Source organism: Rhinolophus ferrumequinum, chromosome 2 (genome assembly GCF_004115265.2).
Source record: "Rhinolophus ferrumequinum isolate MPI-CBG mRhiFer1 chromosome 2, mRhiFer1_v1.p, whole genome shotgun sequence".
NCBI classification, from domain to species: Eukaryota; Metazoa; Chordata; class Mammalia; order Chiroptera; family Rhinolophidae; genus Rhinolophus; species Rhinolophus ferrumequinum.
In genome coordinates, this window is record NC_046285.1 from 64,364,570 (window position 1) to 64,379,391 (window position 14,822).

The 14,822-nt window shown below is 41.9% G+C and overlaps 1 protein-coding gene across 1 annotated transcript in view; it reads right to left on the reverse strand.

Moving 5' to 3' along the window:
- The window catches only part of USP13 (ubiquitin specific peptidase 13), a 104,472-nt gene that overhangs the window by 4,810 nt on the left and 84,840 nt on the right, over window positions 1-14,822 (reverse strand). Inside the window, exons 18-19 of the mRNA XM_033135075.1 lie at window positions 14,121-14,287; window positions 12,430-12,580 (exon numbers count right to left, since the gene is read on the reverse strand). Of these exons, the coding sequence (XP_032990966.1) occupies window positions 12,430-12,580; window positions 14,121-14,287 (318 nt within the window). The remainder of the gene's footprint in view (window positions 1-12,429; window positions 12,581-14,120; window positions 14,288-14,822) is intronic.

A 14,822-nucleotide genomic window follows, 5' to 3' on the forward strand; every position in this document is an offset into this window, starting at 1 on the left:
AGAAACCAGGCAAAACCAATTGTGAATTGCAATCACTTTGGCACTTATTTTATGAAATGGTGATTGAGGGACCCGACCCTACTCTGCCCTCCCTTTTGCCTACTTACACAAATAACTCACCCCTAACCCAGTAAGCAAGAGAGGGTGTGGGCTGTTTCTTGACTCTGGTTGGTTTTTAAAGCTCTTTTGGAATAATAATTCTTCATCAAATTACAAATCTTTAGTTAGAGAGATTCTGGTCTCCCAAAATGCAGCTGTTGTCTTTGAATTTTCACGAAATAAAGAGAAGTCAAGTTACCCCAATCAAGCCCCCCCCCAAGGAACTGTCTTCCAAAACAGTGACTTAAATAGTTGATCAGAGTATTTAAATGGACACTTCCCACCATAAACCAGGGTCACATCAGTGAATCATTGCTCAGACACTAAAACAAATAGAGAAAAGGATAAATCCACACACCCAATATACCCAAACATGGCATTAAGCCCCCAAAGCATTTTTCCCCTTTGGTTAAAAGCAATTCAGAATCATAAAATGTATATTCAGAATGTATATTCAGAATCATAAAAAATAAATTAAAGAAAAAAGATTAGCATACATCTTAGTTCTACAATTAAAATTAACCATGTTTATCAAAATAAGCATCTACCCTTTGCATTATTCAAGACTTCCTGCTAGGAACGAAGAGCGAAAGAAAGACTCTCTCTCAACACATTTGCAAACACTCATCAGGTAAGAAATCTCAATTAAGATTGGTTTCCAGAGAAAAAGTCAAGGTGAATAAACCCGAGAGGGAAGCTGGTGCTGATTCTTCTCCAAGTTCCCAGAGGTCCCCTTCTCAAAAAACATCATCATTGCACATACTCCCCCAAAATGTACACACCCCTTTTTATGTAGAAAAGATAGAAGATAGATACCCCTTTTTAGATAGAAAAGGTAGTATGAGGCAAGTTAAACCATTTTTAAAATATTGACTTTCAACAGAGAAACTTCCAGAATATACTGGACAAAACTGCCTCAGCCACTATGTCCACCATCTGGTGACCAGTATCCCTCTAGCTAGAATTAAACAGTGTCTGAAACTAGCATCCTTCCTCCCTACTTACCTCCCCCCAAAAAAACTTGTCCTTTTTGAACTTAGGAAAATGTTTCCAACCTTAGTAATATGAAGAATTTTTTAATATCAAAATTTTACCACCAACATCCCCACCCAACATTACAGCGATTGTACTGATTTTATTCTTTGAGAAAGTACTGTCAGAAAAGGTATATGAAATGTGGAAAGGAGAACAAGTGGGCAGCATGCCCGCTTATGTCATATCGAGGAATGGCCACCCAAGGATTAGCTAGGGTAGGGACCAGCATACTACAATGACCCATAGGCCAAATCCAGCCCACAGCCAAGGAGGAAGGGAGGGAGGAGGGAAACTAAAATACGGATGACACGTGTATGACCCACAAATCCTAAAACATTTACTATCTGGTAAAAGAAAAGAGGTTTGCTGGCCCCGAACTAGTGGAATGAACTCAGTTCATCTCACTGCTTATTACCAATTAAAGGTCCCAGCCTTAGTGAAGTTACATGTTAACTTGTAGATTTTTGTCTGGTAAAGATAAAAAAAAAATTCTGTCCAGTGGAACATACAACCTCAAGGATTTATGGTCCTGACAGACACCAATTTTATATCTAACTCAGCAATCAAACTATCTTTAAATATCCTAGCTTCTCAGATGCTTTTGAATCAGTAATAACCACTAACGGCTTCCCTCATTAGTGAATCAAGGACCATCTAGTATGTGTTCAGCTTACATGTACCTGAAAGTGATGATTTCACCTTTTTGAAAATCATAGTTCCAGCCTCTTCAAAAAATGGTACTGGGAGAATTGGAAAGCCACGTGCAAAAGAATGAAACTGGACTGCTGTCTGTCACCATGTACCAAAATTAATTCAAAATGGATCAAAGACTTAAGCATAAGACCTCAAACAATAAACTGCGTAAGAAAACTTATGGACCTTGGGTTCAAAGAGCGTTTTATGAATTTGACTCCAAAGGCAAGGGAAGTAAAAGCTAAAATAAATGAATGGGGCTATATCAAACTTAAAAGCTTCTGCACAGCAAAAGAAACCATCGACAAAATAAAGAAGCAACCAACTGAATGGGAGAAGATTTTGGCAATCAGTGCCTCCGATAAGGGGCTAATATCCAAAATATACGAGGAACTCATGCAACTCAACAACAAAAAAACAAACAACCCAACTGAAAAATGGGCAGAGGACCTGAAGAGACATTTCTCCAAAGAGGACATACAAATGGCAAATAGACATATGAAAAAATGCTCAACATCACTAATCATCAGAGAAATGCAAATAAAAACCACGAGATATCACCTCACCCCAGTTAGAATGGCTATCATCAACAAGACAAATAGTAACAAGTGTTGGAGAGGCTGTGGAGAAAAAGGAACCCTCATACACTGTTGGTGGGAATGCAGACTGGTGTAGCCACTATGGAAGGCAGTGTGGAGGTTCCTCAAAAAATTACGAATAGAATTACCGTATGACCCAGCAATCCCTCTCCTGGATATCTACCCAAAAAATCTGAAAACATTTATACATAAAGACACGTGTGTTCCAATGTTCATTGCAGCTTTGTTAATGGTGGCCAAGACATGGAAACAACCAAAATGTCTTTCGATAGATGAATGGATAAAGAAGTTGTGGTATATATACTCAATGGAATACTGTTCGGTGGTAAGAAAAGATGAAATAGGACCATTTGTGACAACATGGATGGATCTTGAGATTATAATGCTAAGCGAAATAAGTCAGACAGAAAAAGTAGAGTACCATATGATTTCACTGATATGTGGTATAGAAACCAAAAACAACAAAAGAACAAGACAAACAAATGAGAAACAAAAACTCATAGACACAGACAATAGTTTAGTGGTTACCAGAGGGTAAGGCGGGTGGGGAGTGGGAGATGAGGGTAAGGGGGATCAAATATATAGTGATGGAAGGAGAACTGACTCTGGGTGGTGAACACACAATGGGGTTTATAGATGATGTAATACAGAATTGTACACCTGAAATCTATGTAACTTTACTAACAATTGTCACCCCAATAAACTTTAATTAAAACAAAAAGGAAAAAAAAAGAAAAAGAAAATCATAGTTCAACAATACATAGTGACCAAAAGCAACTCTACACTCAGGAGTGCAGTTAAATTTATATTTTAGAAACCACTGCAGCCACTACACATATTTGAAAACCAGCAGTATTTCACAAGGGTTAGACACCTTAATCAGTCTATAAGAGAGTGCTCAAAATACAGAAACACCAAAAAGACTCCTCGAAATAACCACTAAGACCCCAGCAGCTCCGCAGCCCTCTGGTGAGAAACCCAAACTGAGTTTTCCAACTGAATCTTCCTAACTTGAATAATTTGTTTCCTTACCCATCCCTAACTCCTTCTGTACAACAAACGGTAAAATATCATCCCCAGTTCACTAAAATTTGACTCACAAACACCCTACATCTACAAGTAATTTCTACCCCCAACAGTTTAATTTAGAAAACTTCTCAGTTCCCAAAATGAAAGAGAATTTGGGGAAATCAGTGACAGCTTAAGGCAGCTGACAACATGGACAGACTCTTAAAGGATCTATAAATTGCCTTCCCAGCCCGGCTCAAAATTACCAATCCCTCTTGACTTCTCTTCTTTATACTGCCTAAGACTCCAACTAGCAAATAATTCCCTCTGAACTTAACAGTTCTCAGTCATTCATATTTTAGTATAAATTAGTTTATTCCACGGAGTAGTTTTTTCTTAACTTCCAATAGCACCACTGGGGGTCGGGGGCTCAGACGCATTAAGTAAGTGTGTGTGGCTGTCAAGTGGACCCCTGGTGCTTAGCTCCCCTGTGTGGCTGCGCCTCCTGCTGTCCAGATCCTTTTCGGCTGCCCAGCACGTTGGGAGCCCCACCATTATGTAAACGAAATGTCTCTCTGCACCCCTTGCTGGAAAATCTCAGCTGCAGCAGAAGATGTCTGAACCATTCTGGCGATGAGGCTGAAGGGCCCAGGCAGGCTTTGAGTAATCACAGCCTAATCACATTGTAATTACATTGGCAATCAGTGAGTTCTTTTTAAAAAAAAAAAAATTAAACTGTCATTAAATGCAACACAGAAACAGAAATGGTTTTGCAAACGGCAGAAGCCCAGATAGGTCAGACTGAAGGCCTGATTTCCCACTGTTTTGAAATTTTTAAAAATGCAATGGAGAGGTAGGCGCTAGCCCTAAAATGCTGATAAATAGTGCCTTCTGAAAAATAGACTCCTGCCTCCATTCCAATATAGAAAATCTGAAGTAAGATGACTCAACAGGGGGTAAAGGAGGAAGTGCACAGGCTTCAAATTCCAAGCTGGTTCTACCACCAGAAGCCACTTACCTTGTGGGAGCCACCATCTCCTCATCAGAACACCCTGCTATAAGGAGTAGAGGATGCGGTTGATAAAGACCAGCTACTATTTCACCAAGTGTTAGTAGCACTAACCTTTGTAAGCAAATGAGATAACATTTAAATAAGAGTTTCATGCAATGACATTACTTCGTCATACAAAAAGATGGTAATTGTGATTTTTAATTAACATAGTCCCTAAAGAAAGAATTTGATACAAGTGCTTCTTTAATCCCTGTCCTTGTAATAATCGGTTTTCCAATTGTGGGGACAGAGCCAGGAGTGCAGTTTCCAGCCTCTCGGCCTCACATAGAAAGGTGCTGGCTCAGGTAGTAAATGGCCATCAACTGTGATTGGGTGGCCATCAGCTGTGGCTAGTTGGCCGTCAGCTGTAACCAGTGAGCCACTGGCCACTAATATAACTGCCGTGGCTACGCTAGCAGAAAATGGGGGCTAGCAAGAAGATGGTGGCTGAGTTAGCAAGCACGGATTGCAGTTAGCATGGCCTTTTGAAGCAAGGCCTCCGGGTGTCAAAACACCCTCCCACGATGCGCCACTGGGCCTCGCATCTATGGGACCTCCTGAGAATCCTGAATGAGAGACCACGGAAGGGAAGGCTGGCACCAGTAGAAGCTCTGCTATATCGGAAGGCCGCTCCCATTTAGTTACAAGTTAACAAGTGAGACTGTTAAAGCCAGGCTACCGCAGAAATGGAAACATTTTGCTGCTAGCACCCACATGCTTGAAATCAGGGGAACGGCAGAAATGGATCCAAAAGCCGCCACTGTCGATGGGTGGGCCTGATAGCCCCATGGGGGACTGGTTTGACTCATGATTTGCAAGTGACGCCAGGGGTCGTGGCCGAGTGGCCACCACAAGTGACTGTAGTATACGGAGGTCCCGATACCGGGATGATTTTGCGGGGAAACTTTGTGCTCTCACTATGGCCTATTATGGGGTCCCCTGTTCTGTTACATGTTGAAACTACACAAGGGACCCCAAGCACTGCCATAAAGGTCTGGTACCACAAACCGAGAAAGGTGCCAGTGGCAGTGACCCTCCTTTCCCAGGACAAAAAGCTAGCATGTATCTTCCCAGATGGAAGGGATTTGCCATTGTTGGTTCCTAAGACTATTTCTTTCCATCTGTAGGTGCCTGTAGGCTAATATGGCACAGGGACCCTCGCAGAAGATGCTTGTCATGTAGATTGTGAGGCGAGACCCTGTAGGGGTGGAGTGTGGGAACAGAGCCAGGAGTGCAGTTTCCAAGCTCTCACCCTCACGTGGAAAGGTGCTGGCTTAGGCAGTAAACGGCCATCAACTGTGATTGGATGGCCATCAGCTGTGGCTAGTTGGCCGTCAGCTGTAACCAGTGAGCCACTGGCCACTAATATAACTGCTGTGTCTACACTAGCAGCAAATGGGGGCTAGCAAGAAGATGGTGGCTGAGCTAGCAAGAGCGGATTACAGCTAGCAAGTGAGGTGGGTTGGTTTTTCAGAGAAGCGGAAGGCAGGTTGCAGATCATGTGGCTTCTGCTTCCTGTGTCTCCAACTCAGCCGCCAGTTAGAATATAGTGGTATGAACCCCCTATCTATGGCTCCATGGGTGTTCCTTTTTGGCCACACCACATCCTGCGTTCTTATGTGGGGAGTGGGAGCTGAGACCCCGCATGACACCCTGCATGACACCAATTCAAACACCAAATCTGTCATTATTTTTAGTGTGAAACTGGTTTAGTCATGTCCTAGTAGCCACTGTCTTCCTTCTTAAGACAACAGTAACCTAATCTTGCTTTTAAGGTGTGGTCCTCAAATTTAAACTGAATTAGAAGCACTTGGAGGGCCTGCTAAAACACAGATGGCTATGCCCGCTCCCAGAGGTCCTAATTCAGTAGGTCTGGGTGGGGTTCCAGAATTCACATTTCTAACAAATTCATTAAGTGATGCTGATTCAGCTGGTCCAGGACGACACCTGAACCTGAGTGCCTGAGCGAGGGAGGAAGATGTCTCCACCCTCAGGCTCCATGCTTGGGGTCCATAACCAGCGGAGGGGAGGGCACACGCCTGAGTCTCAGATTCTCAGGAGCTTTGCTGAGAACTCTGGGACGAGACTTCCTGCTGGACTTTAACCTGGAAAGATACAGCTGTAGGAGGCACTGACGGCCTTCTTGTGGCCATCAGAGAAAGCCTGTCTGAGACTGGAACCAATCCAAAGGAAGCAGAGGGCTGCATCCAGGTCAAACGGTTTGAGTCCAGCAGTCAAGGACATGCCTGGAGTCGAATCTCCCTCGGTCTTTTCAGTTTTTATGACACTATACTTCCTTTATTGCTTAGACAAGTTTGGCTCAGCTCTCCTGCCACTTACAACAAAACCCTGCAAATTGAGGTTGTTGGTTTTATTTGGTTGGTTTGTCTGTCTGTCTGTCTGTTTTGGCTCTCCATTGTGTTCCTAAATAGCAATTACCTTTACCTAAAAAAAAAAAAAAAAAAGAAAGAAACAAAGGTAAAAAGCAATGACCTATAGAGAATACACATCTCCCCCAGTTAACCTACCAATTTAATGTAACTCTAATCAAATCCCTGCAGAATGGCCAATTACAAGAGCAGGAACTTTCTAAAATTCAGTAGTAATAATTTAGAAAATAAAATGGGGAAAAATGTATTCATAAGTAACTATTCGTCAGAAAATATATTCATCAGAAAATATACTTTATTCATCAGAAAATATACTTCTGGAAAGTGACTAAACTAGAAATGCACAGAATGTTTATAAAGAAAACCATACAGCTTTGCAGGGGGTGGGAGAAGGGGAAAAACATGAATCAAAGGAAAATGATAACATGTTTCTGGTCAGAAAAACTCAATATTATAACGCTGCCAGGTATTCCCAAACTAACAGATAATTCATGAAACTCATACACATCAACACAAAAAATAAAAATAAAAAGCTGAAAACCTCAATAAAAATGGGAAAATGGGCCAAAGAAATGAAGAAGCAATTAACACAAGAAGAAAAACAACTAAGGAATAAAGACATGAAAAAATATGAAGCATGCTTAGCCAGACAGCATTGCTGGGAGGGACGGGCAATAGCAGAGACACCACTGCTGCATTGCTGGGGGTACGGTAATAATCTGTGTCAAAACCTCAAAAATACGCAGTTTTAACTCAAGAACTTCACTTCTAGAAACTTACCCTAAAAAAATAATCAAATGAAGGCCCAAGAATTTTTATTACAGCATTATTTTTAATAGAGAAGTAAGAAAGGGGAAAAAACTAAAATGTGAACAAATGTTTATTACCTGGATAGGGATTAAAAGAGGAATTTGTTGAACTTCTGTGAACAGAATTTATCCTTTAAGAATTTTTAAATTGCTGTCATCTTCTGAATGTGCAAATAGCCCCATGATTTGAAACTCTTTCTATAATCATTTTTTTAATTTAAATAATAACTATACCTAAATAAAATTAGGTATATAAATTATGGTATACTTATACAATGGACTATTAATATATGTTCAATGATCTAGACTTACATATATGTATACCCACAGTTATGGGGAAAGCAGGTTATAAAATAACATGTATAGAATAGAATGTTATATATTTTATAAATATATACTTATATTAATTTTTATATAGTTGCATAGAAAGGTCTAAAGAATACACACAAAACATTAACAGTGGTTATGATTGGGTAATAGGATTGTTGAGCCTTTATTTTCCTCTACATTTGTAGAGGAAATGTGTATGTACATTTTCTCAAGTTGCTAAAATTATTATATATCCTTTTAATTAGAAGAAAAAATAATATAAATGTTAATTGTTTTAGAAGAAGAGAGAAGAGACTGACGTGTGTTCAGGTGCTGTCGTGCGGGGGATCCTGCCGACTTCGCCATGTGTCATGCAGGGCGGCAGGCGGGGTCTCTGGTCCCGCTCCCCACACAAGAACGCAGGATATGGCTAGGCCAAAAAGGAACACCCACGGAGCCATAGGTAGGGGAGTCACACCACTATACTCTCACTGGCGGCTGGGTTGGAGACACAGGAACCAGGAGCAACACAATTCGCAACCCTCACTGTGCCGCTTGCAGACTCAGCCACCATCTTCTTGCTAGCTCCCCCTTTTTCTGCTAGCCTAGCCACAGCAGTTATATTCATGGCCAATGGCTCACTGGTTACAGCTGACGACCAACTAGCCACAGCTGCTGGCCATTTGATCGCAGTCGATGGCCATTTACTACCTGAGCCAACACCTTTCTATGTGAGGCCGAGAGCCTGGAAACTGCTTTTTGGGGCTCTGTCCCCACAGGTGCTAATGCAATAAAGTACAAGAAATCCTATTTTTTCTTTCCTGCCATATATGCAATGTAACACAAAACAGTACAATGCCAATTCTTCCGTATGACACTTAGTGGAGGCAGCAAAAAAATACTGTTCCTATGACCCCTGGCATTCATCTAATTCTTCATTCAATCACCCATTTGCTGATCACCTCCCATGGGCCACGCACAGTGCTGGAAAGATTACTTTAAAAATATCTGTTCTCAGTGTGGAGGTTCCTCAAAAAATTATGAATAGGGGCTGGCCCGGTGGCTCAGGCAGTTAGAGCTCCATGCTCCTAACACCGAAGGCTGCCGGTTCGATTCCCTCATGGGCCGGTAGGCTCTCAACCACAAGGTTGCCGGACGCCCCCTGCAACTAAGATTGAACACGGCACCTTGAGCTGAGCTGCCTCCCGGATGGCTCAGTCGGTTGGAGTGGGGGCTCTCAACCACAAAGTTGCCAGTTCAATTCCTCGAGTCCCACAAGGGATGGTGGGCAGCGCCCCCTGCAACTAAGATTGAATACGGCACCTTGAGCTGAGCTGCTGCTGAGCTCCCGGATGGCTCAGTTGGTTGAATGCGTCCTCTCAACCACAAGGTTGCTGGTTCGACTCCCGCAAGGGATGGTGGGCTGCGCCCCCTGCAACTAGCAACGGCGACTGGACCTGGAGCTGAGTTGCGCCCTCCACAACTAAGACTGAAAGGACAACAACTTGAAGCTGAACGGCACCCTCCACAACTAAGATTGAAAGGACAACAAGTTGACTTGGAAAAAAGGCCTGGAAGTACACACTGTTCCCCAATAAAGTCCTGTTCCCCTTCCCCAATAAAATCTTTAAAAAAAAAAAAAAAAAGTCCATTTAAAAAAAAAAAAAATTACAAATAGAATTACCACATGACCCAGCAATCCCTCTCCTGGGTATCTACCCAAAAAATCTGAAAACATTTATCCATAAACACACGTGTGCTCCAATGTTCATTGCAGCTTTGTTTATGGTGGCCAAGACATGGAAACAACCAAAATGTCCTTTGATAGATGAATGGATAAAGAAGTTGTGGTATATATATACAATGGAATACTATTCGGTGGTAAGAAAAGATAATATAGGAACATTTGTGACAACATGGATAGATCTTGAAAGTATAATGCTAAGCGAAATAAGTCAGACAGTAAAAGCAGAGAACCGTATGATTTCACTGATATGTGGTATATAAACCAAAAACAACAAAAGAACATGACAAACAAATGAGAAACAAAAACTCATAGACACAGACAATAGTTTAGTGGTTACCAGAGGGTAAGGGGTGTGGGGGGTGGGAGATGAGGGTAAAGGGGATCAAATATATGGTGATGGAAGGAGAACTGACTCTGGGTAGTGAACACACAATGGGATTTATAGATGATGTAATACAGAATTGTACACCTGAAATCTATGTAATTTTACTAACAATTGTCACCCCGATAAATTTTAAAAAAAAAGTCTGTTGTATAAAATCAGATACAAAATGTATTTGTTGAATTAGGGAGGTTTATGTTTTTTAGTTTTTCATAATTAAAATGTTCACTGCCCTTAGATTCTGAACATCCTGTATGATTTCTCATAGTGCATCACTGTCTCTTTCCCCACCCTCACCAGGTACCCTAACTTTGGGGACAATGAGGAGTAAGGCCACAGAGTTTGGCCCACAGTGCCTTAAATTAAAGGGTGTTTGAAAGCATTATCATGATATGCTATTCAAGGACGCAACTCAAAAACCAGTAGTGCCAGGAATATCTGCAGATCACTCTGGGTTCGGTAAGCCCAAAAAGATGATGTGGCTGTTCCATATCATTAATGACCATCTTTCAAAAGTAGTCAATCCCTCCAAGCTCCATCAGAAGATGGAAAACCCTAATAATCAGACTCTCCCTCCCTCTGCAGCCAAGTATCTTGGCAGCTTTACAATGGCCCCATCTTGTGGATTATTCGTTCTGCGAGAAGAACTCACCATCCCCAAAGAAAAGTGCATTACAGAGAGTCAAAGAAGCATTGTACTGGTGCCCATGTAATACATAACAAATCCTGCTCATGAATTATTGAGTAATTTGTCCCTTACAGCTTTTAATATTTTAGGCAAGCCATTGATTTGTGAAAAGTAATACAAGACCCTTTAGATGAGTATGGAGGTTGGGATAACTATACCTCATCCTTTTCTTACCTAGATTGAATAAAAACAGTTTTAGTGAAGAAATTCCTATTTTATATAAAAGAAGAAGAAAGTTTCCCTCCCATCTTCTCTCTCTAGAGCTAGGTCAATATACACATATTAGGTCTGACCATCAACGAGTAGAGCTACAGCCGGATGAATATAGGAACAAATGCTGCTAATGTAAATTGAAATAAATCCAATTTTTTTTTACTTGGTACTTTCTATGTGCTGGACACTATGCCATTTATAAAAGTAAAATGGCCTCTGTCCTCCACAGGCTTCCAGTCAAATTAGAGACACAGATATTTACATAAACGATTTTAGCAGAAGATGAAGTCGATACCTCTAATAACAGAAACAGAAACACTGTGTTACAGTGGCCCCCAGGACAGACTCTGGGGCAGACTGCCTGGCTTGGAATTCTGGTTCTACCCATCACTAGTTATGTGACCTTGGCAATTAACCTTCTTTACCTCAGTTTCTTCATCTGTAAATTCTACCTCTCGGGTTACTGTGAGGATTAAGATGGCACAAATGGAAGTACTGTTAATGTCAATCTAATCATTACTAGCACATGACATAAGGATGGACTGAGTATGGCAAGGACCTGGCAGAGCTGTCCAGAGAAATGGCATCTGTGGCCAAGCTCTGAATCGTGGTAAGGATTTCACAAGTCAGGACGGAAGGGCATTTCACAGGTAAGGATTAACCTGAGCAAACACCTGGAAGTAGCAAGAAGAAGGTCAGTAACAGCTGAGTGGGCTGATGCTATGGCGGGGTGGGGCGGGGGGTGCAGAAGAAATGCCACTGAGATAAGGCAGGCTGGCATGTGACTGAGGAGGTGATGAATGCCGGGCTAAAGAGCCTGAACATTATTCTGTAGGCAATGACAATCCAAGAAACAGGGTATCACCATGATGAAGACCATGGATTCTGGGTTTGAAGCTCAGCTCCTTCAGAGCTATGTGACCTCAGTCAGGCAAGGTACCTAATCTTTCCGTGCCTGTTTTCTCACTTGTAAAATGGGTGCACTGAGAATTAAATGACTTTATATGCAAAGTGCTTAGAACAGTGCCTGGCGTGTAGTGACATGGATAAATGTTGGCTTAGAGAAAAGGCAGAACACTGGCCTATGGCGCCTCTTCCTGCCATCCTGACAGCCCTTCCGAAAATGATCAGCCGTTGGTATGGGCAACGACAGGGTCAAGGCTAGCACACTGCTTTTCAGCTGCTCAAAAAACACCACCGTGAAATCAAATGTTCTCTTTTGGACAAAAACTTCCATGGACCATGAAAAAATGTTATCTCACAGGACAAAGTCAAAGCTGGAGCTAAATGAGCACACACACTACCAGGTGACGATGGCCAACGCTGTGCTATGAGTGGTGGGAGGAAGGGCATGAGCCCAGCGTCCAGTCACAATGTCTCCGGCAACCCCTCAGGCAAGAACTTACTTCCAGATCCGTCCTTGACGCGAGGCCCTTCAGGCTTAGCCTCCGAAATAATGTTGGCATTGGCATTATTCTCCATCGTGACCACGAAGTCACTGTCCTCACACTCAGGGTGGCTGAAGATCCAATCCAGGGCTCTTTCCAGGTTACTGTCCTAATAAAACAAAACGTTTTTACAATGTATGCAGTCCCAGGCCTCATTATATCCTGACCGTTTGAACCAGGATGTCAAGTAGCGAGGGCAGGAGGCCTGGATTCATTAGTCCTAACTGCCTGAGAAAGAAGCTCTGACTCTGCATATGAGACGCACTTGGCATTCTGCTAGTCTCCCCATCGAGATCTGTAACAAGATTCACTGGAAAACAGTTCTGAGCAGATCAGCATTCCAAAGCCCGTATCAGCGTTAGCTCAGCATTTCTGTAGGCTGATAATGATAATGACAGGATACAGAATGCCAAAGAATATGACATGTGTTGGAGTGCAGCCCTTTTTTAAGGCCACAGTAATTGCACACACTACATTCTCTGCCAACTTTATTTTCTGCAGATAACCATGCAAGGTGGAGGGGTACCAACGTTCGTGCTGTATTAGTGCCTCTTCTCCCCAAATGTTGGCAGAATGGTTTAACTGCAGTAGAGACAAGATTAATGCCTTGATTAATGATGACAACATTGGGTAGTTAAATTATTTTAGGCTGAACTCTGTGCAGTTCATACCAATGGACCATAATACATTTCCATCTCCCCCTGTTTGTGAGATCATTGGTGGGGTAAAGAATTTGTTCAGACATAGAATCTCCAATGAAATAGCCAGGGAAGTACACTAAGTGGGGCATAAGCAAGTATCCTGAGTAAAACAAACACTGTGTGAGATATTTCAAGCATTTTAACAGGAAACAGATTGTTCCAGCCACATTCCCATGAGCCAGTCGAGAGCTCCCATGACCTCAGCAATGCAACCCAGCAGGCAACCAGTCAGGACAGGCAAGAAGGAATTGGTAGCAGACAACCACTCAAAGGAAGGATGGCTTAAAAAAAAAAAAAAAAAAAAAAAGGCACTTTCCCTCACTATTAAACAGATATCTGCATGGCAAAAGGAAGACTTCTAACTCTGACTCTGCTCTAGTTTCATGGTCCCTCATCTCCCGACAATATCTGAAAGTTCATGAATACTGGAAGAACTTTCTCTCTCTGCAGAGAGAAACAGAAGCAGAAAATTCCAAGGAGCTATTCAGTCTTCTCTATGGACTTTTGAGGGACATTTCTACAAGATCTTGGCATCAGAAAAGCATAATTTCTCCTAAAGAACTGGCTTATCGAGCACAGAATGTCACCCATCCCTCTCTGCTGTGTAGCCACAAGCAAGCTCCAAGTCCAATCTCTGACCCTCTGCCAATAAACATTAAAATGATACGGAGTTTCTTTCAGTTTGGTCTTCTCGCCCCAGCTGTAATATCTCCCTATTTTTTTCTTATCTCTCTATTCTTAAGCTCTCTGTATAATTCCCTCAATCATTGATTTGAGCTTTACATATACTCTATGCAAATAAATCTCTGTGGGCCATGGTGGGGTATAGAGTGAGGCAAACATGATCCAAAATGACCAATGGCCATTGGAAAGTCTCAGTTGCTTCTGGCAGAAATACAAACCACTCCCCTAAGAGGAGGGTATCCACACACAGTCTCTCATGCTTACCGTGGCTCGTAGCGCCTGAACAGCCTGAGTTCGATGGAATCCCATGGAGGTAATGATAGCTACAATCTCCTCGGGAGGCTGGTTATCCAACCCAGTAGCACCAAAAAGAGAGGCTCCAGCAGAAGCTGCTCCTCCATAACCGGGTATGGTCAATGGTTCAGCAAAATCTGGGGAAAGTAATCACACTCAGGCTTTTTTCTTTTTTTGGTCTTGAAATAAACACTTCTGAGTTAAGAAGTATAAGTACCAACAAAGTTACAATAATCAAGACAGTCAGTACTGGCATAAACATACAGATAAACATACAGATCAATCAAACAGAATTGAGAGAAATAAACCCATATTGATTTTCAACAAGGGTACCAAGACCATTCAATGGGTAGAGAACAGTCTTCTCAGCAAATGGTGCTCAATTACATATTCACATGCAAAAGAATGAAGGTAGACCCCTACCTCACACCATATACAAAAATTAACTCAAAATGGATCTCTGACCTAAACGTAAGAGCTAAAACTACAAAATTCTAAGAGGAAAATACATGAGTAAGTAAATCTTTGTGACCTTGGGTTAGGTAATGGTTTCTTCGATATGACACCAAAAGCATAAATGACAAAAGAAAAAAAAACAGATAAACTTGATCAAAATTAAAAACTTTTGTGCTTCCAAAAACACCACCAAGAGAGTGAAGACAGCCCACAGAA